We start from the raw sequence: 26,813 nt of genomic DNA on the forward strand, positions 1-26,813 counted from the left end.
ACACACAACTAGTATCACCACAAATTTTAGCCTATGGTACCATCAAAGCTGCTTTTCAATTCCATGTGTCCTTGATCCCTCTGCTGTGTACCTCAGTGGTTATTCCAAACCTTTATGACTCAAACTGTTGCAACATACGAAGCCTTAGGAAGAAATCAAGAGTACCAAGCCTTGACACTCTGAAGCAATATCCTTGAAATATAGAAAGAAGTCTGGTTTCCCACCCTCATCCCAAGGATGGCAGAATTAAATACTTCTCTATTTTACAGCTCAACTTATAGCCAGTCATTCAGAAACTCGAGTCTTTAAGGTCTTATCCTCACCTATCCCTTCCTTCACCAGGCTCTCAGGTGTAACTCTGATAAGCAGATTTCTCTGTGTCTTCAGTATTTTATAATCCTCTTTACCTCCCATGCCTAAATTGAAGGACTGTTCTCTGAGCACACTGCTTTCAGTTCAGCCTTTCAAAGACAAGCAATTTTGCAAGATGTGATGGAACATTCTTGTAATTCCAGCACTTGGGAGGCAGAAGCAATAGGATCAAGAGTTTAAGGTCATCCTCAGCCACATACTAAGTTTGAGGCCAGCCTGACCTACATGAAGCCCTATTGTCTCTCACAGAATGGCCATCCTTGGGATGAGGGTGGGAAACAAGACTTCTTTCTATATTTCAAGGATATTGCTTCAGAGTGTCAAGGCCTGGTACTCTTGATTTCTTCCTAAGGCTTCCTATGTTGCAACCGTTTGAGTCATAAAGATTTGGAATAACCACTGAGGTACACAGCAGAGGGATCAAGGACACATGGAATTGAAAAGCAGCTTTGATGGTACCATGGGCTAAAATTTGTGGTGATACTAGTTGTGTGTCCTCTTCCAGTGAGTGGTTCCACCATTCTCATGTAGGAGTTGAAAAAAGAAAACCAGAACTGATTCAAAACTAATGACTTACAAAGATAAGGACCCTATAATAAAAGTATAAAGACCCTAGAGCCAGATTAAGCATTCCTATTCTAAAATGTTCATCCCAGCCTGTTTTGCTCTGTGTTATTTTAGATTCGGAGTCTCTGATCTACCACTGTTCTGTTGGCTCCTGGCTTTGTCTGAGGATTTTCCAGTTAAACTTAGCATAATCAAACTGAAATTTACCATCATTTTGTTCCAATCCTTTTCCATTTGGACAAATGAGTCCTTGACTGCTTCAGGTAATAGCCCTACTGGTTATATGACTAACCTAGATCCAGTCAGAAATGTTCTATTATTGAGAGAGATTCAATAAACTGTCTAGAAAAAGAAGCAAGGCCAAGATCTGGGGAAATTCTTGTGATCTAGTGGACCATGGATATGTTTAAAGACAAGAAAGCAAGGGCTAGAGACATGGCTCAGCTGTCTTAAGCATTTGCTCTTCTTCCAGGAGACCCCAGTTCAGTTCCAGAGCCTTTGTTCTGCAACCTACAACTTCCTATAACCCCAGTTCTAGAGAGTTCAATGCCTCTGGCCTCTAGGTACTCATGGCCTCACATACTGAAAAATAAACATAACTTAAAATAATAAAGAACACAATCACAAATGAGGTAGTGAAGGTAGAGGGGGATTACTAATAATACTAATACTAATGTGGTCAAGAGACAACTAAACCATTCTGGGAACCCCTCATAGGCAGTGTAGACTCTGATGATAAATACGAGAAACACAATCAATGTAGGTATAGGTGGGATGTCCTAGGGAAGAGAGAGGGAAAACACCAGGAACTCCTGATAAAGAAGGTTCTGAGGGGGTCCTTTGAGAGGCAAGCAATGAACAGACGAATCCTCATTAGTGGTAGCAGCAAAAACCATGTGCGTGGATCCTCACACAGAACTACAAGAGCCTGGTGTGGTGGTGCACACCTTTAATCCCAGCACTATGGAGGTTGACTGAGGCAGATGGATCTCAGTTTGAGGCCACCCTGGTGTCCCAGGACAGTCAGGGCTACACAGAGAAACCCTGACTTGAAAAAACCAACCAACCAACCAACCAACCAACCAACCAACCATAAAACACCCCCAAAAAACCCCAACCAATCAACAAACCCACAAACCTCATCAAGAGTGCAAAAAGTGGGGCTGGAGAGTTGGTTCAGTGGTTAAGATCACTTACATTTCTCACAAAGACCCAGATTCAGTTCCCAGTACCCACGTGGAGTACCACATGGAGTACCACTTCTCAGTGTCATGGTTTGTATATGCTTAGCCCAGGGAGTGGCACTATTAGGAGATGTGGCCTTGCTGGAATAGGTGTGTAACTGTGGGCATGGGCTTAAGACCCTCACCCCAGCTACCTGGAAGTCAGTCTTCTACTAGCAGCCTTCAGATGAAGATGTAGAACTCTTGGCTCTGCCTGCACCATGCCTGCCTAGATTTTGCCATGTTCCCACCTTGATGATAATGAACTGAACCTCTGAACCTGTAAGCCAGCCCCAATTAAATGTTGTCCTTCATAAGACTTGCCTTAGTCATGGTGTCTGTTCACAGCAGTAAAACCCTAACTAAGACATTCAAGTACTAGGCACACATGTGGTAACTGGACATGCAGGCAAAACACTCATACACAGAAAAATAAGATAAATATTAAAATAGAATACAGAAAGAAATATCTCCCTGGAAGTTGCCTTGGAGAACCTAAGTCAGACCCACTTTCCTAAAAAACTAAAGAGAGCAACAAGCCAACTGGCTTGTCTGCTATTTCCTACCATGAAGGGCAATCTAGGTCAGTAGTGAGAGATGGTCCTCCAAAGCCTACCAGGAAGATCTCATTTTTCCTGTAAAGGGACTTGAGCCTGTGGAAAAATACAAGGTCTCCTACTGATCATGAAACAAGACACTAATGAATCTCTAGGGAATTGTTTTGTGATGCACACTCCCCCACCCCAGATACCTTCCAATCTAATTGTAAGATTGTCATGTATCTGGGGGTGGGGAGGACGGGACATTCTTAGATTCTAAAAATAAGAAAATTTTAATTAGTGACTTACAGAGAGATGGGACACAGTGTTATTATATGTGAGAATTCTGAGAAATCAAAGCAACTGCCCATTTCTATTATGTCAGATGTTTTTATTTTAGTAAAATGGTAGGCATTTTCTCATTATTAAAGCATAAAAATACTACCCCAAACTAAATTCCTCAAAGCCTTTCCTTCTGCTCCTATCTACATTCACATAAATGCTTTCTCAAGGAACATGTATGACACAGCATGTACTAAAAATGGGTAGGCCCCCTTGCTGCTAGAAGATAACAGTATGGTGGCCCTGACGCTGGGACCTACCTTATCTCTTCCAGCCACCTGTGGGTCAGCCAGAAGTGAGAGTTAAAGAAGTTTTAGAGAAGTGTACGAATGGAACATTATTAAACTATTATTACTAAACATCAACTGACAATATAGGATGAATGACTCATGTTAATGTGTTAATGTGTCTGTCATTCTAGTGATCTCATTTGAACTTTCTATCATCTTCTGCAGAAATAATGGAAACTTTTCTGGGTGGGATTTTGTCAAAATCTGCATCAAGAACAGAAAATAGTAATTCTTTAATTCCAGTAACTTTTTTTTGTTTTTTGAGACAGGGTTTCTCTGTATAGCCCTGGCTGTCCTGGAACTCACTGTAGACCAGGCTGGCTTCAAACTTCCTGCCTCTGCCTCCCAAGTGGTAGGATTAAAGGTGTGCGCCACCATTGTCTGGCTAATTCCAATAACTTAATAATTTACTCCAAGGATATAAATTAGAATGCAAGATAGATACATAAATATGTTCATTGTAGGGTTGGAAATGTAGCTCACTGGCAGAGTATCTGCCTGTCATGCTCAATGCCCCGGAGTTTGATCCCCAGCCCTGCCAAAAGATCATTGTAAAATGCATAACCAAGAACAGTATGAAGGGGCTGGAGATGGCTCAGCAGTTAAAGACGTTTGTTGCTTTCGGAGAGGACCCCATGTTCAGTTTCCAGTACACACACATATGGTGGTTCATAACCATCCACAACACCAATTCCAGGAGACTGAACACTCTATGCTGACTTCATTGGGCACGTCACGCATGTACTGCACATAACACACACAGAGGGAAAACACTTTTACTCATAAGTAAATCTAAAAAAGACTTAAAAATAAGGAAACAGTATACAAATGTTGAATGAGAATGATTTATTAACATGTAGTTACATCCTTTTGGGTAAGCATTTTTTGATAATGGCATTTTGAGTTCCAATTAAGGAATTAAGTAAAATGCAGAATCTAAAATCATATACAGTATTATTCTTACCCACCCCTTTTTAGTACTGTTTATAGGCAAGCATGGCAGCCAAAGGACAACCTTATGCACTCAGATCTCCTTTTCCATTTTTATGTGGGCTCTAGGGATTGAATCCAGCTCACCAGTTTATGTGGCAAGTGCTTTTACCCACTAAGCCATCTCACTGGCCCTTTAAAACATTATTTAAGGGCTGGAGTGCTCAGTGGTTAAGAGCACTGACTGCTCATCCAGAGGTCCTGAGTTCAAATCCCAGCAACCACATGGTGGGTCACAACCACCTGGAATAGGATCTGATGCCCTCTTCTGGTGTCTCAGAAGACAGTGACAGTGTATATGAATACATAAAATAAACAAATACATCTTTTAAAAACATTACTTAAAATTATTTTTATTTATGTGTATTGTGTGAGACTGTATGAGTTGTGTGCAGTTGTTCAGAGGTCAGAAGGCATCAGACCTGAGGAACTTGAGTTATGATCAATTTGATGTTGGTGCTGGAAACCAAACCTAGGTTTTCTTCAAGAGCACATTAAGAGCTCTTAACCACTGGGCCATCTGTTCAGCACCCTTTGTGTGTACACACACATGTAACACACACATGTAAATTATCCTAATTCTGAAAATGTATAAATCTAACATTTATATCCTCAGAAAGACTAGAAAAAAAATGCCCATTAACTAGTCTACATGGAAGACATTTTACTTTGTATTCTCATAGAGAAGATCAAAGGCTTTTTTTTGGGGGGGGGGGGACACAACTCAGGATAGAACCCAAGACTTCAGCTTGCTAAACACACATCCTACCAAAGCTACACCTTTAGCTACGAAAACCAATCATGTGCCAGGCAATGAACTAGGGAATTTTACCAATAATCTGTATAGCAATCATGAGAGGTAGGCATCCCAGCCCCCACATTACAGCTGAGTAAGGCTCCTCTATTTAAACAATTTGCCATGTGCCCTGGATTCCAGCCAGCCAATGTCCAGGTTTCCTGTTGAACCACATGCCTCACCTGCTGCAGTTCCTATGAAGCCCTTAGAGGTTTGTAAGGTCACTGACAAAAACAGAACTGAGTACAGCGTGTCCAAGAGCAAAGTCTTATTTTGCTCACTAAACTTCACTTCTCCCTCCTAAAGTAGCAAAGCTCCTCCCTCCTCCCCAAGGGTAAGAGATGGCTTTCTTTACTGCTATGGCTCAAGGTTCCAGGCCCAGGCCGTTCCTCGCCTGCACCCTCCCAGACCGCATTTCCTCATGGCTGTGCTATCAGCTGTCTTGCTTATTGGTTTGGCATTTTGTCAGGTTATGAGCAGGACAGGGTAGAACTGCACACTCTGACCCGTTCCAGCCAGCTGGCTCCTTGGTCTCTCCCCTGGATACTAAAACAAACAAGCTCTGTGCTCTGGCTCCCTAATTCAAACTTGTGGGGGTGGGGGGAAAATCCCAGCTATGTGAACAATTGGAGAATATCTGGCAGCACATTTGATCCCTGTAGCTTTAACAAAGTAGTGTCTCCAAGCATCCAGTAGCTCTGACATACTCTAACCCTTAATGTTCAGCTTATTCCGTGTACCCCCTTGGTGCGTGGTGCCTAACCTCCAAATGGCTATGTTCCAGATGGATGTCTCATGACAGTTACGAAACCCCTTCATGAAGAAGGAAGGTGTTATTTTCCTAACACTGTTTCAGTGCCTCTTCATGGTTTCCTGTTCGCTCCGAGAGGCAAAGACAGGAAGTTCCTTGGTTAGGGTCATGTCACAGCAAGTCAGTGACAGTCAGGGTTAGAACAGGACTCCTACTTTATCCTCCAGCACCATGAATTACAATCTGAAAACAAATAACCGACATCTTTTATCTGGGACTTGAGGATGGGGACAGGACAAATTTAATAACAATATACTGGTTCTTTTTGATTCAGACTCTATTTTTTCCACTCAAACAAAACAAAACAAAAAACAAAACGAACTGCATGTTGATAAAGGTTTGAGAAAAACTGGGTTAAACCAAGTGGAACAAATTAAATTGCTATGGAACTTCTTAGAACTTTTAATGTGCTTATGAACACTGAATAGTTTATAATGAAATCTGTTTCTTAAATATAATAAAATTAAAATAAACAATATAGTGTACTATAAAGCTACGGGTCTCATAGGCACTAGGACTTCATGAAAAGCTTCAGAAGAGCTGCTGGGGTGAGCCCCAGGGTTCTTTTAAAGGAAGACAGCAAGCCACCTCCTGTCACTAGCCAACATCCACCGGGCTCAGAACTGCAGGACTGCTACGCTGTACTCTCTGGTGTTTTTCCACTTGCTTGTCGAAGTTCCTGGAAGAGAAGCCTGCTTGGAGGAAATGCACTGGAGTGAGAAGGTATTTTAGCGCCAGGCCCCTGGACTCAGGAGTTAGAGGAACAGCTCTGCTAATGTGAGCCGGGGGAGAACCACAGCCTACGCAGTCACTTTGGTTCCCTCTCGCTGGTGAGCCACTGTCTCCCCTTGACAGCAATGGGGACTCTAAGCCAATTTTCTCCCTGGTTTCTGGAAAGAGAAACTCATCTATAGGTTGTAATTGCACTGAGAATTCCAGTGGGGCAGTCAACACAGTCGCCATCTTGTTGGAGTCACAAAAGAGGACTGGCTCATCACGTTCTTTCCTGCAGAAGTCTGGGAACAACTGCTTCCTGGCCTGCAGAGGATGGGGGCAAAGCCTCTCAAGGTGCCCAGCCCAGGGAGAGAGGTTTTCCTTTTTGTGCTTCTTTGAGTCTCTGTCAACTTTAACCTGATTAGCTTTCTCCTCAGGGGATTCAAACACAACACCCTGAGTTCTTGGCCTCTTGAGCCTCCTTTCTAACTGCCAAAGCACATTTGTTTTCCTAGAGGAGGAACTCATGTACTGCTGCACAGAGTGTGGAATCAGAGGCATAGCGAGCCTAGGACTCAAGCTGTCCTGAAAGAACTCTCCACAAGGCTTTTGATGGACGATGGGCACCACCTGACAAGGCCTCAGCGCTGCCACAAAAGCACGGAGCTCGGAGTAAGATGAATGGTCAGAGTACGGGACGGTGTAGATGCTGGGGTGAGGGCTGCGCACTTTCCGGCTTGTGGGGAAAATAGCAATGGTAGGGTGACTCTGGTTCCACTGAAGCATGGCAGAGTGGCAGATCTCCGTATGGTCCACAGCATGGATGCGCCCGGCTTCTTCCTCAACTGTGAACACGTCTGCCAGGCCCAGCAACTGTACCAACTCCAGGCGTTGAGGACTTAATACCACCCAGGTCCGAAACTCAAGGGCTAGTTGCTCCAGCAGTGATTCTTTTCCTAGACTATAGAGTCCTAAATTATGTCCAAGGGGTTGGAGGAAATAAGAGAAAGAAGAGAATGAAGCTATTAAGACTCTTGATCAACCAATGTTTAGCAAAAATACATAATATCTATGTAGCAATCCAAGAAGTTTATCAAGGTGCATTTAAGATATACAGCAGATGCCTGTATGGTGCACACAAAATCCTTTTTTTTTTTTTCTTTTCAGTTCAACAAGAGACGGCATCTACCAAGCATCAAGCGCTGTGGAAACAGATGAAGAAGGTTTCATCTCTCCAAGGTACCATCCAACTGCAGACTCAGAAACAATGTAGTGAAGGGTGGTTTTTCACACACAGGTACAAGTGTCATAAAAGGCACAGAAGAGCAGCAGCTGCCAGGTGATGAAATTAGGAAAAGTTTCTGTAAAACGACAGGTGACAGCTGGGCCAGGTCCACTTTGGGGGATGGGTGGGGAAAAGTTTAAGTATTTCTTTGGGGAGAAAAGAACAACACACTTCCATCTAATTAAAGAAACTCACCATACAATCTAGAGGCTATCTATTTCTCTATATCTTATCTATTAAGCCATGAAGTCATAGACCAGCTCAGGCTCCTCTCCATCAGTTCCCACAAAGTGTGGCTCTCTGGACAGCACAGGCAGGCAGTTTACTGACCTCAGCTCCCTTCCTCTTCAGCTTTTCTTTTGCTGATCCCTTTCCTTCACGTGTTCTGTGTGTTCTCACGACACACAGAGCTTCACATGCTCAATGTGTATCAGTTCTCCTAGCAGGAATCCTATCTGTACCTTGCTGCTTACAACAATGCCAACAGCATGCTGTGTGACACTAGAGACTCTTCAGTTCTGCCACTGTAACGCTTACAGGCCACTCCTTTTTGAACAGTATGCAGTCACTTGATTCAATAATATCTCCCTGCCTGAACATTCACACAGACGTGCTGAAGGAAAAACTCCATGCTTTCCAAAAGGCTTAGAGATTATACGTCAGGTATGTTTCCTCTTTCCCTTCATGCTTGTCATTTTTGCAAATTAATGGAAGATGGTTTTGGCTGAAAGGAAGCTGAGCGCTATCTTACAGGATGGCTAGGGTTAACAGCAGAGACAGGGTAGAGTGGAAAGCATCTTAAGAGGGACCACCTAAAAAGCAAAGTCAAGGTGATTAGGGAGATAAATCACTAGGAAGGCCAGCCAAGGTCTTCTGAAAATTCTGTAGATGAAATGGGGGTGGATGGAGAGTGTGAGGTAGAAAAGTGATAAGATTTTAATAATCAGAATACTATGTCTTTATAAAAAATAATACAGTAGGACCGTCAAATGCCTGGATGAGAAGTGGGAAGCGGAAGTTCCATCAAAAGATACTCACAAAGAAAAAAATGCAGGCCTGAACTTTAAGCAATGGCTGTGGTGACAGACATGGGAGTTGCTACTTAATAGTTGTTTTCAGACTTCACTGTTTCACAACTAAATTGCTAACTCCTTACAAAAATGTTTTGTTTTATATCCACTCCCTTTGACTATGATTGAAATTTCACTTTTGAGGCAAAATGTAGTTGTTTTTCTGCTTTCTGTACATCTTTTTCCTTCTCTGGGTCCTACCTTAAAACGACAAGAAGCCCTCAAAGTCAGACACCATATTTTATTTAGATTTATATCCCCATTGCCTACTAGGTAAGTGCTACATTACAGGGCTAATTATATATTTGCAAAATTAATCAAGCCCTACTACAGGCCGTCTCCTAACCAGCTGTGCTGTTCTTGAGAAAATTCTGCATGTTAAACTTCAAGAATAGTCAGCCATAGTATTTCTTCATGAAGAGTTGAGTAATCCTGAGGGTAGGGAATATTTCTCAATCAGTTTGGTAGTTACCCTGGTAGGTGTATAGTTTTTTCATTATTTTTATTTAAGGTCAAATTTGAAACTCCTTTCAGAGTTAGGACATATACTTTAAGATAGTCATTTTCCTCTTTTAAGGACCTTTAATTTTAGGAACAAGCAAAGAAATTATTTAGAACAAAATCTGTTTTTTTTTTAATAAGAAAAGCTGATTTTCATAAACTATCTCTTAAAAAGCAACTTCAAAAGAGTCCCCAAAATATTGTATACTGCTGTGGAGTCACTTGAACAAGCAAACAGCTGGTCTTCTAATGCACCTATTTAAAGCACAGCAATCATAAATTCACTTAGCAAATATTTATTGACTCCCTCTTTTCCAGGCATTGTATAGGCGCCTGAGATAGCACCCTAAGAAATATAGAGCCTCATTATAGTAGAACCTACATTCTAGCAGAAAAACAGTAAAAATTAAAAGGAATAAATATGGAAACTGTGAAATCTATATTAGGAGACAATTAAGTGGAATACTGTTCCTCTTCCAGTTAAAACCACTCAGCAGCTCTTTATTGAGATTGCAGTCAAGTTTAAGATTGCTCAGTTCCACTCCAACTCCTCTGCCTTTTCAGCCTCCCTGCATTCTGTGTATCTGTCGCACTGGCTGCTACTTCTCTGACAAAGCGTCCTCCTACTTCTTCTTAAAAATGTTTATTTATTTTATATGTATGTGTGTGGTCCTGAGTGCATATGTGTACCACATGTATCCAGGGGCCCTCAGATCCCCTGGAACTGGAGTTACAGATGGTTGTGAGCCACCATGTGGGTGCTGGGAATTGAACCCGGGTCCTATTGAAGAGAAGCCTGTGCTCTTAGCCACTGAGCCATCCCTCCAGTCCTCTTAAAAATTTCTTTTTATTGTTTGTTTTGTTTTATTTTGCTTTTCAAGACAGGGTTTCTGTGTAGCCTTGGCTGTCCTGGAACTCACTCTATAGAACAGGCTGGCCTCAAACTCAGAAATCCGCCTTCCTCTGCCTCCCTAGTGCTGGGATTAAAGGCGTGTGCCACCACTGCCCAATCCTTGAGGGTTTCTTTTGGAGTTTGTTTAGGAGTTTACATTTGTGTGTTGCGGGATATAGCAGCAGAGGCATATTTAAAATGTACAGAATACACTGGGAGGTGATGGATTTAATTAACGACAAAGCTGGGGAGAAGAGATGAGAATTTAAGAGTGAGGATGGTGGGCAAGTTCACATTTTTTCCCCTTTGGAGATAAGAGTCTTTCTACAGAGCTGTGGCTGCTTTGGAACTCACTATGTAGACCAGGCTACTTCTGCCTCCTGAGTGCTGGGATAGAAGGTGTGAGCCACCAAGTCAGCTGGGAGGTTCAATTTTAAATAAGATAACCATAGTAGTTTTACAAGAAAGGTGAGCAAGGCACAAAGATTTGGAAAACAATGAGGACCTTCAAAGAATTTTGATTCACTAAGCATGAATGGAAGAAAAAGGGAAACCGCTCACCAATTTTTATGTTGTGTTGTGGGAACTGTCGGATTAGCTGGACAATCTGCTGAGTAGCCTCTTGTCGGGAAGGAAGAACCAGGGCTGGATTGCAATTAGTGTTGTCTAGATACAAAGTATGAATCTGTTTCCCCAGTATCAGAGCAGGTTCCTTCAGCATGGATGGTGTATATCGAAAATCACCTGGAAGAATAATATGTGGGGTATAAGAAGTGGGCAAAAAACAAAGGCTAGAAGACAAGCCTCTTCTACCTTCAGTAGCAGATGGAGATTGGTTACGAGTTTATGCAAAAACTGTCCTGGCACTGAACTGTACAGTCTAGTTTCTTTGTGAAAATGTCTCTTTCCCACTCTTGGAGATTTTCTGTTTGATTGATGTTTTTCTTATGAGACAGGGTTTGTCTACATAGGCTGGGTGTCCTAGAACTCACTAAGTAGACCAGGCTGGCCTTGAACTCATAGAGATCAGCCAGCCTCTGCCTTCCAAGTGCTGGGATCAAAGGCGAGCACCAACATGCCTTTCTTGTTTTCTTGCTCTTGTGATTTTATTTAACAAAGTAAAGGATGGATGGTCAAGTAGGAAATCAGTTGGAAAGGGTCCCTGTGCCTGTATGGGATAAAGCTATCTTTCTGGGTAAAGGTAGCTATAAAGTGTGAGGAATGCCTTGGGAGGCTCACCTGTGTATAGAATTGTTCCAAAGTATCCTTCAAAGAGAAACATGACAGAACCAGGGCAGTGATTGGCATCTATGAGCGTTACAGTCATGGTTTCTTGCCCAATTTCATCTAGAGGTAATACATGACTCTCGCCAACCTCCAGGGCCCGGATCCAGTGCTTAGACACCTGAGGAAAACAGTTGGTCACCCGAGTAACCATAGACTTCTCTTTCATCAAGGAAAGCTGACCGAGTTCTGAACCACTCTCATGTAAGCTGTTATAAGGATTCCCAAGAAATCTCTCCTTCCTCTTCTGTCTCCCACCCTTTGTACAGATTTAAACTCAGAATCTGAAAACAGTCTAAATAAAGATTCTCACACTTTCTCCTATCATGATAATCCCAGCCATGGGTGGGAAACAACTGTCAAAAAAAGTTCCAGTCTCACACCAGCCACTTCTACTGACACAGACAAGATGAGGAGATGTTAGACAATATGTGTTTTTATCTAGCACATTAGATGAATTATTGGGGGCGGGCAATGAGTGTTGGGGATCTAACTTAGGGTTCTTGCACACACTAAACAAGTGTTCTATCACTGAACAGTCTGGTAGATTCTTAAATGCAAATTAGGAAAGCACTGGTTTTTGAAAAGATAGGAATCATTTCCTTGACTAAAAACCTCCAGGTAGTTAACTAGAAGCCAGTCTCATTCCGGGATCAATTCCCACATTTGTAAAAATTCAGTCCTTATGTCTCCCACTCGGTAATCCCCCAAACTGTGACAGATCAGAAGTCCCCACCCAGATTCCTGGACTAGGTCTCAGCGATCAAATCCCAGCCCCAATACCTGCAGGCGACGATGCAAGAGGCAAGCAGTGATGGGAGAGCAGTAGAGGGGCCGGGCCCAAGTGCTAGACAAACCCACCGTGTGGTCACAGTGCATGTGGGTTAAGAAGAAGAGCCGCGCCGAACCGGCACGGCGCAGGCTCCAAAAGTCCACAGCAATGGGCGTTTGGGGGATTACGACCCCGTTCATGGTGGCAGAGTTGAGGTGTCACCCAGTGGGGTCTTCGCGGGAACCGCACTCCTGAGTGAGGTTTCCACGACAGCGTCCCAATGACAAGTGGACTCTGGAACAAGTCCAGAAGCCCTAAAGGAAAACCATCCCAGAAACGGAATTAGTAGACAGAGTGAGAAAAAAGAAGGTGGCCGCGCTCGGGACGATCAGGATGAAAGCGCCCAACGCGGAAGAAGTCGGGAGAGCATCACTCACAACCGCGCGCTGGAGCTCGGGCCCAGTCCCCACATTGTCAAAGCTCGCGCGGCGGCGGGGAGACAGACCCTAGTAGTTGATTTCCGATCGCCGGCCGCGGCGCTCACACAGTGAGCTGCGCGCCTGCGCCGAGGGGGAGAATGGGTGGGGGAAGGGCGTCCGGAGGTCGGTGCCCCCCCCCCCCCCCCCCCGGACCTGCGCTCGGCGCTCGGCGCGACCCGGAAAGCTGCTCCTTGTGTCTCAGGGCGACGGGGCGGGATTTCCGCAGGAAGCTGTCTGGGGTGTCCTCGGCCACTGGGACTAGATTCCCAGGGAGGAGGCTGTGCTAGGTCTTTGGCCTTTTGCTAGTGTAGAATTCGTAACTGGGCCTAGAGAGAGTTGAGATCTGCTGGGCAGAGCCAACGGCCTGTGGGTCTCCGGGCGGCTCCTGAAGGGTCGGGGCTCGCCCGAGGACCCAAGAATGTGTTCCGCCCTGGGGGGCAGGCACAGCAAAGTGACATCTCGCCGTTAGTGTTTTCACTGACTACATCTCCTTTATTCAGGCTCCCACATCGAAATTAGGAGGAGCCCACGAGTTCCCTACGGGTCTGTGGAAACTGTCCCGTGAGTGTTGGCGACGATGCCATACCTTGGCTCTGAGGACGTGGTGAAGGAACTGAAGAAGGCTCTGTGTAACCCTCATATTCAGGCTGATAGGCTGCGCTACCGGAATGTCATCCAGCGAGTTATTAGGTATCACCAACCTACCATAGAATTCTAACTCCCCCCCCCCCCCCCCGGCCCCACTTTTAATCCTCTTCAGAGCTCTGCGATCACTCTGAAAAAGTTAAAGAAGGGCAGTTTTATCTTTTGGCCTTGAGGCTGCATTTCTGGGTTGTCATCTCAGTCTTCCGTGTGGAACACCATGCCCAGTTGAGAGGTCTCCTTCATACCACAGGCTTTAGCAATTGCGGCTGACTCCTGGTTCAATGACTTAACGTAGAACAGTTCTCCCTTTTTTCTAGATTCAGACCTGTATATCTTTCTGCTTGCTTTACATTTCGACTTGGATAGTTCATCAAAGATATGACCAAAATAATACTATCATTCTTCTCCTCTTTAAACCTACTATTCTGCTTGTATTTGTGTTATGAATGTCACCAGGCACCCTACCAAGCTTGCTAGTCAACCTTGAAAACATTGTCTACTGTCAGGTGGTATGAAAAATTCAAAATATCAATTCTTGTTCTTAAAGTTGTACTGTTGTTGGCTCAGGCTGTAATTACCAAAGCCTGTTGTGGTAGTTTATTAATAAGTAGCCTTGTCTCCTCACTTTGGTTAGGATTTTTTCTATTATATATGTTTGAACGTGTAACTAATCTATAGTTGTAGCTCAAAACTGTAGGTAGGACACAAAAGTCCCATGGGGTCCTTTTTTAAAAAATCGTGATCTAGGGATCAATTCTGATTTCATTAGGATGGGATAGAATCCAGGAACTGTATTGTAAATAAACAGTCTCAGTTGATTGTAGTAGTTTGGTTCCACAACATTGGAAACAGTAATCAGTGGAATGAAATCTAAACTTTTTGTTTGTGTTGTTTTGTTTTTGTTTTTTGAGACAGGGTTTCTCTGTGTAGTCCTGGTTGTCCTGGAACTCACTCTGTAGACCAGGCTGGCCTTGAACTCAGAAATCCGCCTGCATCTGCCTCCCAAGTGCTGGGATTAAAGGTGTGTGCCACCACCGCCTGGCTGAAATCTAAATTTTTTATCATGCCACCCAAGGAACAAAAAGAATGTTTAGTTCTTGCTCGTGCCTCCTAGCATGAATCATTATCTGTGTCACGTTTTCCCAGTGAGCTGGTCACAGAGCTAAAGCGTTCTGTGACGAAGCATTTTCTGACTTCCATAGTGGCATGTGGATGTGGATCTTCTTGGTCTGTATTTTGTGTATTACTTCAAGTAGTTACACTGGATTTTTTTCAAATCAGTGATGTTCTTAGCTGACTTCTTAGTTGATCTTGAGTTCCTAAACATCTGAAGCCACTATGGAAGTCAGAAAATGCTTCTTCACAGAATGCTTTAGCTCTGTGACCAGCTCATTTGGAAAACGTGACACAGATAATGATTCATTTTATTTTGTTTTGAGACAGCCCTAGCTATCCTGGGAACTTACTATGTAGGCCAGGCTGGCTTTGAACTTTGAACATGGCTTTCACCTGCCTATGTTTCCTAAGTGCTTGGGTTAAGGGTGTGGGTCACCAAGCCCTGCTTTTTTAAATGTTTATGAGCATTTTGCCTGCATGTGTAAGTGTACCACAAGTATGGCTTGTACCTGGTGTCTGTGTATGTCAGAAGAAGGCATTAGATCTCCTGGAGCTATAGTTACCAGTGGTTATGAACTGTCATGTGGGTGCTGGGAATTGAACCCATCTCTTTTGCAAGAACAACAAAATACTTTTTAACCTTTGAGCTCTCTCTAGTGTGTACCTTCTTATAGATGATGTCCCCATATGATCTCTGGAATGTTAAAGTGGAGTGTACCATTGCCAGATCACGCCATTGGTATGTACTAAGGATTCAACAGTGTGAGAATAGAGAGCAACAGTTGCAGACTCTTAATAGGAAGTTTTGTGTAACATTAATAGACAAAGTAGACCCAATTGTATTTCTCTAAAAGCTCATAGTTTGGCTAGCTAGCCAGAGCACATGTAAATACAACTCTTCCTACAGATTGGGAATTGTGTGTTTTACTTCTTTCTGCTCTGTGTATTTGTGACAGGCACATGACTCAGGGCTTGGACATGTCTGATGTTTTCATGGAAATGGTAAAGGCCAGTGCCACTGTAGATATTGTTCAGAAAAAGTTGGTTTATCTGTATATGGGCACATACGCACCTTTAAAACCAGATCTAGCACTCTTGGCCATCAATACGCTCTGCAAAGACTGCTCAGACCCCAACCCAATGGTTCGAGGACTGGCACTACGGAGTATGTGTAGCCTCAGGTGAGTGCTTCGATACCCTGGTTCTCAGTGGTTGGTGACTATAAGAGACTGTAGAGCAGATTTGTAGTGAGGACAGCTTAAGTTCCTGAATACTAAATAAGGACTGTTCTACTTTGAACTCAGATTTTCAGCCATTAACTTCGACTTTCGAAACTGTATCTCATGGTTTTCTTAAAGGTGATTTTCCTTTATCTTGGTGAAATAGTTCTGAGTTTTGGTTAAAAATGTTTAATGAGTCATTACTGTAACTTGTGCTGGGTGTGCAGCATCATTACAGATGAAAAGTCAGATTATGCCTTATTAAGTTTGATAGAGGCTTTCTCCAATTTCTTTTGATCTAGTAGATATACATTCAAGCATGAACTATTAAATAGTATTTAAACTAAACCTCTGATGATTGAAGAAGAACTTAATTTTGTCAAAACTATTATTTCAAGATCTGACTGACTCCAGGATGTGTCTCTTAGGATGCCTGGTGTGCAGGAATATATCCAGCAGCCTGTTGTTAACGGTCTGCGTGATAAAGCTTCATATGTCAGAAGAGTAGCAGTCCTCGGCTGTGCCAAAATGCATAATCTTCACGGAGACTCTGAAGTGGGTAAGACCATCCACTATGCCCAATATTTATTTGTGTCTCTATTATGTATATAACTTTGGAAAAAAACTATGTTGCTTGGTAGAAAATAATAATAATGTGTCTACACTACTTTGCATTTTTCTAAATAAGATGCGTGCCCATTTGTTTTATATTTGGCTCCTATTTTCAGTCTTCAAATGAAGTTTATTTCTTGATCTGTACATCCCTCTTATATCCCAAATGATGTTAATCTGCACTGCCTTTGTTGTTTCTTTTAGCAGAGTGGTAGCTTTGTCTGGCCAGAGCTGTTACTCTGGTTCTGTCACTATGACTCAAGGTTTTCTTTATCTGTAATCTTTGATCTCTGTTTTAGATGGTGCTCTCGTCAATGAGTTGTACAGTCTTCTGCGTGACCAGGATCCAATTGTGGTTGTGAACTGTCTGAGGTCTCTAGAGGAAATTTTAAAGCAGGAAGGAGGTGTTGTCATTAATAAGCCCATTGCCCACCATCTCTTAAATAGGTTCGGATGCTCTTTTTTTTTTTAATGAGATATGAATCATGGTAGGATTTTGTTGATGCATTAAACTAAGCCTTCCTTTATTACTGTGTATGGTGGAGTGGTGGTGATGTGGATTTGGGTATACATGTGCCCCGGCATAAGTGTGAAGCTCAGTAGACAACTTAGAGGAATTGGTTCTCTCCTTCCACTTTTAAGTGGGTTCCAGAAATAGAACTCAAATTGTTAAACTTATACAGCAAGAAATTTTACCGAACCATCTTACTGGCCCAGAAGTAACTTCAAGTTTACCACAGTTATCAATTGCCTTATATTTCACTGAGAGAATTCTTTTCATCTGACTTACTATGTCCTGATATGTAAAGACAGTAGGAACATGCTGTGGAGATTTGTTCTGCAGCACCTATTATGTCCATCACGCTAAGCCAGTTATTTATCGTAAAATTTAGAGAATCTGGAGTCTTAGGGAGCTAGCTCAGAGGTTAAGAGTACTTGCTGCTCTTCAGAGGAGGACCCCAGTTCTCACCATCCATGTGGTGACTCGGTTGCCTGTGACTCCAGTTTCAGGGAATCCAGTGCCCTTCTTATGGTCTCCTAGGGTACCAGGTATGCACATAGTACATTTAAATATGGGTAAAATACTCAAACACATAAAATAGAAGTAAGTAAATCTTGGGAAAAATATAGAAAGCCTGCAACTGGAGGTACAGTATAGTTTAGCAGTAAGTACTTGATAGCATGTGTGAGACCTGAGTTCCATCTCCAGTGCTAGGAAATAATTAATGTAGAGACTTTGTATCTGATTTATGTTGATAATATCTTTAGTTTTAAATAGGTATCCACTTGTACCATCACCTTGTCTTGGAATTTCTTTTGAATATTAATTTTTTTACTTTAAATTGTGTATGTGTGTAGATACATGTACATAGCAGGTGCCCCCAAAGGCCAGAGGGGTTGGATCCTCCTGGAATGGAACTTGTAGGTGGTTGCCAGCCACCTGATATGGTTGGTTGCTAGGGATCAAACTCAGATCCTGTGGAAGAGTACATGCTCTTTCTAGCTTCATAGAATTAAATTATTTTGTGTGTGTGTGTGTGTGTGTGTGTGTGTGTGTGTGTGTGTGTGTGTGTGTAAGTCAGAGGATGGACAGCTTTTGGTAATCATTTCTTCCACCATGTGAGCTCTGGAGATTGAGCTCAGGTCGACAGGCTTGATAGCAAACGCTCTTCTCACCAAGTCACTGCAGTCTTTGTTGTGGAATGTAAAGCCCTTTTCTTTTCCAATGTAAAAAGAATTTGATTGTGGCATAATCTGTTTTTAAGAATTCCCTCCCTCTTTTGTTATGATTTGTTTCATGGCAGTTGTATGTAGACTGTTCCATTTGGTATTAAAATAGTGCTTTTGTCTTGATTTTGGACAGAATGTCAAAACTGGACCAGTGGGGCCAGGCTGAAGTACTGAACTTTCTGCTCCGCTACCAACCCCGCAGTGAGGAGGAACTGTTTGATATTCTCAATTTGTTGGACAGCTATCTCAAGAGCAGCAGTACTGGCGTGGTGATGGGAGCCACCAAACTCTTTCTGATTTTGGCAAAAAAGTTCCCCCACGTGCAGACTGATGTGCTTGTGCGAGTCAAGGGGCCCTTGCTGGCCGCCTGCTCTTCAGAGAGCCGTGAGCTCTGTTTTGCTGCTCTCTGCCATGTCCGCCAGGTCTTGCACAGTTTGCCAGGTCACTTTAGCAGTCACTACAAAAAGTTTTTTTGCTCTTACTCGGAACCCCACTACATCAAGCTCCAGAAGGTGGAGGTGCTGTGCGAGCTGGTGAATGACGAGAACGTGCAGCAGGTGCTGGAAGAGCTGCGTGGCTACTGCACTGACGTGGCTGCTGACTTTGCACAGGCTGCCATCTTCGCCATAGGTAAGCGCCTGATGCTTCTGTGTCTCAGGAGGTCAGGTCAGCCAGCTCCAGCGCTGTAGCCAGGGAATCCATAGAAGACAGTAGCAAGTGACTCTTGCTTCAGAGACAAAGTATCATGCTTTGGGCTGATTCATGCCTTCCTTGAGTCAGTGATTGCATGCATAGGAAAAGAGTGGTTTTGTTTTAATCGAGGCAGATGTTTCTCAAGGTAGACAGTACAGATAATTTGAACATGGAACAACAATACTTAAACTTTTTAAACACTTTACTGTGTTTATGTTACCTTCTATCCAGACCGTTTTCACATATATCTTATCTTATGGTCTTGTAAGGCAGTAATAGTGGGTATTTTAAAGATGAAGAAACTTAGCTACCAAAAGATTACTAAGTGGTCAAAAGATCACAGTTTCCAAACTGAGTGAAACTCATCTGTCTTTTTTTTTTTTTTTTTTAAGATTTATTTATTTATTATATGTAAGTACACTGTAGCTGTCTTCAGACACTCCAGAAGAGGGCGTCAGATCTTGTTACAGATGGATGTGAGCCACCATGTGGTTGCTGGGATTTGAACTCCGAACCTTTGGAAGAGCAGTTGGGTGCTCTTACCCACTGAGTCATCTCACCAGCCTCGAAACTCATCAGTCTTAACTAAAAGTCCTTTGCTTCTACTACAGGTTTTGCATAGTGCTAAGTGTAGACCAACATAGAGCAATCCCTTAATTTTAGAGACTTTCTGACTGCTCAGTTTGAAACTTAAAAGGCTAGAAATATTCAAAATGTGAAAGCTGCCAGCAAACTGAGACTGAGAGAGCTAAGACAAAGTGATGGCGTGAGGAGCCCTCCCTCTGAAGACAGGAGAATTCTTAAACTTAAAGATTGCCATCAGGTATCTGCAGCAGGAGAGTCCTGTTCTGGTGTGTTGCCTCCAGAAGGGTGTTTCAGTCAAATGTGGTATGAGTCTGTGATTCTAGAACCCAAGAGACTGAAGCAGGAAAATCCCAAGTTCAAGGCCAACCTAGGTGATGCAGCAAGACCCTGCTCAAACAAACAGACCAAAAATTGCATCCCATAATTTTCTCAAAACTTAGAAAAATACTTTGTTACTCTGCTTTCAGCTTTCTGCTATGGGAATTGTTTTTCCCCCAGGAAGTGTCTTTTGCTCAGGTGGAAAAAAACTTGGATTTATTTTAAACATTATTCCCATTATTCCCAGTGCAGCAACAGACTTAGATTCTTTCTTAATTGCCATTTGTGATTTTTTTCTTCTAAAGATATCTTGTTATTTTTCTTTTTCTTTCTTTCTTCCTTTCTTTCTTCCTTCTTTCCTTCCTTCCTGTTTTCCTCTTTTTTCTCTCTCTCTCTTTTTTTAAAGATTTATTTATTATTATATCTAAGTACACTGTAGCTGTCTTCAGACACACCAGAAGAGGGCATCAGATCTCATTACAGATGATTGTGAGCCACCATGTGGTTACTTGGATTTGAACTCAGGACCTTCAGAAGAGCAGTCAGTGCTTTTAACCGTTGAGCCATCTCTCTATCCTTAGTTATTTTTTTGTTCCTGTGACCACAATACCTGATTAGAAGCTACTTAAGGAGAGAAGAGCCTATGTTGACTTATACTGGGAGAGGCTACAGTATGCCATGGCCGGAGACTAAGGCAGCTGGTTGCATTGCATCTTCATTCAGGGGGCAGAGAAGGATGAATGCCCGTGCTAAGTTAACTTTTTCCTATTTATTCATTCTGGGATCCCAAAACCACATGATGATGTCTTCCATAGTCAGGATGGGTCCCCTCTTCAGATAAAGCTTTGTGGAAACACTCTTACAGGCATATCTAGAAGCGTGTTTCCATGATGGTGGTAAATCCAGTCAAGGCGACAGTGAAGATTAACCATCAATGGCATCTTTGTCTGTTTAATTTGTTATTCTCCCCCACCCCCACCCCCAAATAGAGTTTCTCTGTGTAGCTCTGGCTGTCCTGGAACTAGCTCTGTAGACCAGGCTGGCCTCAAATTCACAGAGATCTGCTTGCCTCTGCTTTACAAGTGCTAGAATTTAAAGAGTACATCACCACCACTCAGCTGTATCCGTTTATTTATTTTATGTATATGAGTGCACTGTTGGCTGTCTTCAGACACTCCAGAAGAGGGCATCGGATCCCATTACAGATGGTCATGAGCCACTGCGTGGTTGCTGGGAATTGAACTCAGGATCTCAGGAAGAGCAGCCAGTACTCTTAACCTCTGAGCCATCTCTTCAACCTGTTATTCCTTTTAAAAACATAGTCTTGCTATTTAGTCCAGAGTTGCCTCTAACTTGCAATCCTTCTGCGGCAGTCTCTCAATGCTAGAATTACAGGTGTGCAACTTTGTCTTTGACTAATGGGAAATGATTTTTGATGACATGCTAGGATTTCACCTTTCCTTTCTCTGTAGGTAGCATTGCCAAGACTTACACAGATCAATGTGTGCAGATTCTAACAGAGTTGCTGGGACTTCGACAAGAACATATCACTACTGGTAATGCCTGCCTTCCTAGAATTCTTCTCTCCTCTCCTCTCCTCTCCTCTCCTCTCCTCTCCTCTCCTCTCCTCTCCTCTCCTCTCCTCTCCTCTTCTTTCCCCTCCCTCCCTCCTTTCTCCCCTCCCTCTCTTTCTTTTTTCTTTTTTTTTAAGTACCTAGCTAACAGTAGTTGTTTAAAAAAATCTTTTTTGTTAAACAGATTTCATATCTGTAGCCTTAACCATGTCCTTGCATCCTCATCTGTAGCACTGGGAAGTGTGGGCTCTATAGACTTAAAGAGAGAGAATTCTGGCTGTTAGGAGAAGTGAGGCTTAGCCCGGCGTGGTGGCGCACGCCTTTAATCCCAGCACTTGGGAGGCAGAGGCAGGCGGATTTCTGAGTTTGAGGCCAGCCTGGTCTACAAAGTGAGTTCCAGAACAGCCAGGGCTATACAGAGAAACCCTGTCTCGAAAAAACAAAAAAACCAAAAAACTAAACAAACAAACAAACAAAAAAAAAAAAAACAAGGAGAAGTGAGGCTGTGCTGTAGGAAATGAAGGCACTAGGAAGCCCAGCTCACTTGTCCTCCCCCTTTGCTTCAGCCAGCTTCCAAGGCTTAAGAGGCAAGGAAGGCTAGAGTGCAAATGCAGGGTGCCTTGTACTCAGGCTTATGTGAATGCAGTACTGTGTGCAGTGTTTGTCGGCAAATCTACCCCACATTAGTCCATGTCCACAGCATTATATTTACAGAATGCTTCTGTATTTATTTACTTACCTATCTTGAAAATTAACAAATTAAAGTTGACTTCATGTCAACTTGAAGTGTGTAAAATTCAAGTGTATTGCCCATTTCTCAATTAATTAATAACCCCCTACAAAACCTGTTTTTCAGAAATCTAATCTGAATATGTGACTCTTGCTATGTTTCTTTTCTGGAGTCTCTAATCTTGTCCTCTTGTGTCCTGGGCTGTATTACAGTGGTCGTGCAGACTTTCCGAGACCTGGTCTGGTTATGCCCTCAGTGTACTGAAGCTGTGTGTCAGGCTCTGCCCGGCTGTGAGGAGAACATTCAAGACAGTGAGGTAGAATCTAACTCTTTTTACTTCTAATTATAGAAGGCATTGTAGGACTCTGCCTTCTGAAATGGAATCTGTATTTAGTTTGGTTTTGTGGTGCTGAGGATCAAACTTTTGCTAGGTAAACACTTGTCTAACTGAGCTATTCTCTAGCCCTGAAATGGAACCTAATTACTCTTTTTAAAATCCTGACTCAGAGTAGGAACTCAGGTGTGCTTATGCCTCAGGTTCTCTGGGACATAAATAGCACATAAGTTATAAAATAAGACTTATCTATAGTTTTAATACCACTGTCCTCTTGAATAATTATGAGTCAGATTTACACCATAGAATTTTTTGTTGGTGATAGTTCTTTTGTTTGTTAATTTTCAAGATAGGTGAAGTGGGTTTGGCCTAATGCTGCTTGTGTTATAATGTTAATTTTGGTCCCCAAAACTGCTTTTGCAGTGTCTGTACAGAAGACACTGAGGGACCCTGCCCCAGTTGATTCTGATTGGTAAATAAAGATGCCAGCAGCCAGTGGCTGGGCAGGACAGACAGAGGCGGGACTTTTAGGATTCAGGGTCTTGGGAGAGGAGGAGAGGAAGAAGCAGGAGCTCCATGCGAGGGACGTAGGACAGGCCAGCCATGTAAGAAGTTGATTAAGTGGCTCTAGTGGCCACTTCCCCACTGGGTCTGGGGTAGCAGAGATGAAATACAGATTTTTTAAAAAGGTGTTAACTCCAGCACACACCTTTGATCCCAACACTTGGGAGGCAAAAACTGATGGATCTCTGAATTGGAGGACAGCCAGAGCTACACAGTCAAAAAAGAGCAGAGCAAAGCAAACAAGAGAAGAAACAGTAAACCTTAAATTGGACAGAAGACACCCACATTGAGAAAGCCTAATTTATTGCTTAATCAACATTGGCTAAGAAAAGATTTGCGTTTCCCTTTATATATTATAATGTTTTGTTGTTTTGTTTTGTTTTTGTTTGTTTTCTTTTTTAAGACAGTGTCCAGGCTGTCTTCAGAGTCCTTATGTAGCTGACTATAGACTATGTGGGCTATAGATGGGACCCATCACTCCCAAGTATTTTGTGTGTAACACTGGACATGGAACTCAGGGCCTCATGCCTGCTAAGTCAGCATTCTACCAATGGCCCTGCCTCCTTAGGCCCAAGACTGTGTACATTAGAATTTCATTCTTGTTTGTTTTAGAGAAGTAGTGGAGTAGGACACACAGTACAAGTTGACACCAATGACAGAGTATAGTTTATCTGCTGGCTGTGGGGAAGAACAAACTGGTGACTGTCTTCCATGTCCTTTTTGGGCAACCACATATTAAGCGTCTTTTACTTTCTTATTCCTAGGGGAAACAGGCACTTATTTGGTTACTTGGGGTCCACGGGGAAAAAATCCCCAATGCTCCTTATGTGTTGGAGGACTTTGTAGACAACGTGAAGTCAGAGACATTTCCCGCTGTTAAGATGGAGCTACTGACCGCACTGATGCGCCTTGTCCTCTCGCGCCCGGCTGAGTGCCAGGACATGCTGGGACGGCTGCTGCATTACTGCATAGGTAGGGTTTTCAGAGGGTAATACTTGCTGAGACCCATGCTGACGTTCTCACAGCTTTCTTCGTTTGCTAAGTCCTGTTTGGGACTTAAAAAAAACTCTCTGAATTATCTTTCTTTTTTTCCCCCCTCTTATGGTTGGCACGGAGGTTGGAAGAGAGTAGGGTGTTTTACTCAATAAAACTCAATGAGGTTTAACTGAATCTGTTGTTTTCTCTTAGAGGAAGAAAAGGATATGGCTGTACGGGACCGGGGTCTCTTCTATTACCGCCTCCTGTTAGTTGGCATTGATAAAGTTAAGCAGATCCTGTGTAGTCCTAAGTCTGACCCTTCTCTTGGACTTTTGGAGGATCAGCCGGAACGACCAGTAAATAGCTGGGCTTCAGACTTCAACACACTGGCGCCAGTGTATGGCAGAGCCCACTGGGCAACTATCTCTAAATGCCAGCAGGTAGAGCGGCATCGCCTTGAGCTTCCCCACAATGCATCCTTTGCCACATCAGGTAAAAAGAGTGTTTACCTTACATCTTGTCATGGTAAACTTTTCCACCACCCCTTGTGGTGACTGGTGGAAAGTAAAATTCTGTAGTTAAATTTCAGACTGTTGCCTGAACTTGAATCCTTTGTGGGCATGAGGGGAGTTCCTCATTGCTTATATAAGTTATTTATCTGAAAATAGAAGTCACAGTATAAATGTGTTTCGTTTTGATATTTATGAGACAGCCGATATAGCCTTGAGCTGGCTGTGGATCCAAGGCTTCTCTTGCTTGATTCTCTTGCTTTCAATATCCTCCACCCTGAGTACTGGGAGTATTTTGAAATGTGAACTTAAAATGCTGATTAAGAGCATCTCTTATAAAAGCTTTCTCACTCTTTTAGGGCACTTGATTTCCGAGGAGAACAAAGAAGGTGCACAAGAACCTGATTCTGACACTCTCATGCTGGTCCCCAATCTCCAGCTTACTGCTGAGTATTTTGAGAAGACGTGGCTTAGCCTCAGAGTTAGTTACCAGCAGGTGTTTCCTTGGCAGGGAGAAGTCCAGCCTGACACTCTACAAATGGCTCTAAAAGTAGTGAACATTCAGACCATCGCAATGAGCAGAGCTGGGGCACAGCCCTGGAAAGCCTACCTCAGTGCTCAGGATGATACTGGCGGCCTTTTCTTAGCTGAATTGCTACTGAAGCCTGAGAACTCAGAGATGCAAATCTCTGTGAAGCAAAGTAAGGCAAGGACTGAATCCCTGCATGGTTTTGTTTCTGTCCTGGAAACTGTGATTGGAACAGTTGGAGACATAAAATCTTAACAGAGTTCCTTCATTGTCTTAAAAAGCTGCTTGTAAGTCCACATATTAACTTCAAAAGAGAGTGGGAGGTCTGGGAACCCAGCTCTTATGTTTACCCAAAGTTTACGTTGTTCTTTTCAAGCCTGTCAGGAATTGATCCCATTTTAAAAGGAGAATGTATACTGTCATATTAGTAGATAAGAATGGGGTGAAGATAGGCTGGGGACACTTCTCTGATCATTTTAGCGGTTGTAATATTTATTAAATATACCTGGCATTTGTGGAAGTTGGTGCCTGTCGTCACTTTTTAAAGGCATTTTATTTTATTAGATATTTTCTTCACTTACATTTCAAATATTATCCTCAAGCCCCCTATACCCTCCCCCTGCCCTGCTTCCCAGCCCACCCACTCCTGTTTCCTGGCCCTGGCATTCCCCTGTACTGGGGCATATGATCTTCGCAATACCAACGGCTTCTCCTCCCATTGATGGCCGACTAGGCCATTTTCTGCTACATGTGCAGCTAGAGACACAGCTCGGGCGGGGGTGGGGGGTTACGGGTTAGTTCTTATTGTTCCTCCTATAGGGTTGCAGACCCCTTCAGCTCCTTGGGTACTTTCTCCAGCTCCTTCATTAGGGGCCCTGTGCTCCATCCAATAGTTGACTGTGAGAAAAAGACTTTGAGTCTTTTTCTTGAACAAACTATTTTTGCATTTCCAGGCATGCTTTTTAGGTTAGAATACAAAAGTCCCTGTGTATCATCTAAAGTACCTTTTCAGTGTCATGGCTCACACCCCTGAAGCACTTTATTCTGACAAAGTGGTGGACCAAAGAAGAAAACTAATAACTGGCCTGTTGCAGTTCTCTGAGTGCTCTTTCGTACCCAGGCCTTAACATCTGTCTCTTGGCTACAAGAGTTCCTCACTCTCATGCCTCAACACGGGGTGCTTTTCTTCGTTGTGAGCTCTTTTAGGGTGTTTTCCTGTGAGACTCACTGCCTTCATTCGGGATCTTTATTCAAGCTGTCAAAGCTGCCATGCAGAGGCTGAAGATGTGACTCAGTTGGTAGTGACTTGATCAGCATGCACAGGCCCTGGGTTCAATTTACACCACAACATAAAATGGAGTATAGTGGTACATGCCTGTAATCTTAGTGCTCGGGAGGAGGTGGAAGTAGGGTGGTTAGAAGTTCAAGGTCAGTATCAGCTACAATAAGATATTTGAGGCCAATTTAGGATACATAGGACACTGTCAAGAAAAAAAGGGGCCTGACTTAGCAGGTAAGGTGCTTGCTGCCGAGCTTGCAAACCTGAGTTGGATATCACTGACCCATATTGAAGGAGAGAACCAACTTCCACATGTTATTCTCTGATACTCAGCCACATGTATGCCACGGGTGTTCACAAAGTATGTTCCACTGCATGCAAAGTTGTTTTTAAATGATCTGGCATGATGGCTTCGTGGGTAAAGCAGCTATAACAAGCCTGACAACCTGAAATCAATCCTCAGGAGAGA

General features: G+C 43.1%; 2 protein-coding genes and 1 long non-coding RNA gene across 9 annotated transcripts; 2 read left to right on the forward strand and 1 right to left on the reverse strand.

Moving 5' to 3' along the window:
• Nucleotides 1-4,164: 4,164 nt before the first annotated feature.
• Nucleotides 4,165-12,947, reverse strand: Dclre1b (DNA cross-link repair 1B). Of its 2 annotated transcripts, NM_133865.2 has the most exons (4): nucleotides 12,460-12,947; nucleotides 11,632-11,797; nucleotides 10,954-11,136; nucleotides 4,165-7,615 (listed from the first exon to the last, which is right to left on the reverse strand). In NM_133865.2, exons 1-4 carry the CDS (start codon nucleotides 12,646-12,648, stop codon nucleotides 6,528-6,530), a joined length of 1,626 nt encoding a protein of 541 aa, NP_598626.2. In that variant the 5' UTR covers nucleotides 12,649-12,947; the 3' UTR covers nucleotides 4,165-6,527. The 2 variants fall into 2 exon arrangements, with proteins under 2 accessions (NP_598626.2, NP_001020483.1); NM_001025312.1 differs by lacking the exon at nucleotides 11,632-11,797.
• Nucleotides 6,689-12,000, forward strand: Gm15471 (predicted gene 15471). Its single transcript, NR_040412.1, has 5 exons — nucleotides 6,689-6,760; nucleotides 7,160-7,316; nucleotides 7,812-7,883; nucleotides 8,488-8,592; nucleotides 11,774-12,000. It is a non-coding gene; the product is annotated as a predicted gene 15471 (long non-coding RNA).
• Nucleotides 12,948-13,070: 123 nt separating the features above from the next.
• Ap4b1 (adaptor-related protein complex AP-4, beta 1) lies at nucleotides 13,071-25,585 on the forward strand. Of its 6 annotated transcripts, none has more exons than NM_001163552.1 (11): nucleotides 13,077-13,214; nucleotides 13,428-13,617; nucleotides 15,645-15,869; nucleotides 16,337-16,467; nucleotides 16,820-16,967; nucleotides 18,385-18,881; nucleotides 21,320-21,403; nucleotides 22,364-22,467; nucleotides 23,814-24,021; nucleotides 24,238-24,519; nucleotides 24,896-25,585. In NM_001163552.1, exons 2-11 carry the CDS (start codon nucleotides 13,505-13,507, stop codon nucleotides 25,318-25,320), a joined length of 2,217 nt encoding a protein of 738 aa, NP_001157024.1. In that variant the 5' UTR covers nucleotides 13,077-13,214; nucleotides 13,428-13,504; the 3' UTR covers nucleotides 25,321-25,585. The 6 variants fall into 6 exon arrangements, 5 of the variants coding, with proteins under 5 accessions (NP_001157024.1, NP_080469.2, NP_001157025.1 ...); XM_006501932.1 differs by lacking the exon at nucleotides 13,077-13,214 and adding an exon at nucleotides 15,363-15,427 and having other exon boundaries at nucleotides 13,528-13,617; XM_006501933.3 differs by lacking the exon at nucleotides 13,077-13,214 and adding an exon at nucleotides 15,346-15,427 and having other exon boundaries at nucleotides 13,530-13,617.
• The last annotated feature ends 1,228 nt before the right edge of the window (nucleotides 25,586-26,813 follow it).

This window comes from Mus musculus, chromosome 3 (genome assembly GCF_000001635.26).
Source record: "Mus musculus strain C57BL/6J chromosome 3, GRCm38.p6 C57BL/6J".
In the NCBI taxonomy this organism is placed as follows: Eukaryota; Metazoa; Chordata; class Mammalia; order Rodentia; family Muridae; genus Mus; species Mus musculus.

What these genes read in the sequence shown, in the direction of transcription:
- Dclre1b (NM_133865.2), bottom strand. Translation starts at nt 12,648, where the DNA reads ATGAACGGGGTCGTAATCCCCCAAACGCCCATTGCTGTGGACTTTTGG. An exon ending in TGGAACAATTCTATACACAG is followed by an intron (nt 11,137 to 11,631) that starts GTGAGCCTCCCA and finishes TTATTCTTCCAG; the next exon opens with GTGATTTTCGATATACACCA. An exon ending in ACAACACAACATAAAAATTG is followed by an intron (nt 7,616 to 10,953) that starts GTGAGCGGTTTC and finishes GACATAATTTAG; the next exon opens with GACTCTATAGTCTAGGAAAA.
- Ap4b1 (NM_026193.2), top strand. Translation starts at nt 13,505, where the DNA reads ATGCCATACCTTGGCTCTGAGGACGTGGTGAAGGAACTGAAGAAGGCT. An exon ending in AGAACATTCAAGACAGTGAG is followed by an intron (nt 22,468 to 23,813) that starts GTAGAATCTAAC and finishes TCTTATTCCTAG; the next exon opens with GGGAAACAGGCACTTATTTG. An exon ending in TGCATCCTTTGCCACATCAG is followed by an intron (nt 24,520 to 24,895) that starts GTAAAAAGAGTG and finishes TCACTCTTTTAG; the next exon opens with GGCACTTGATTTCCGAGGAG.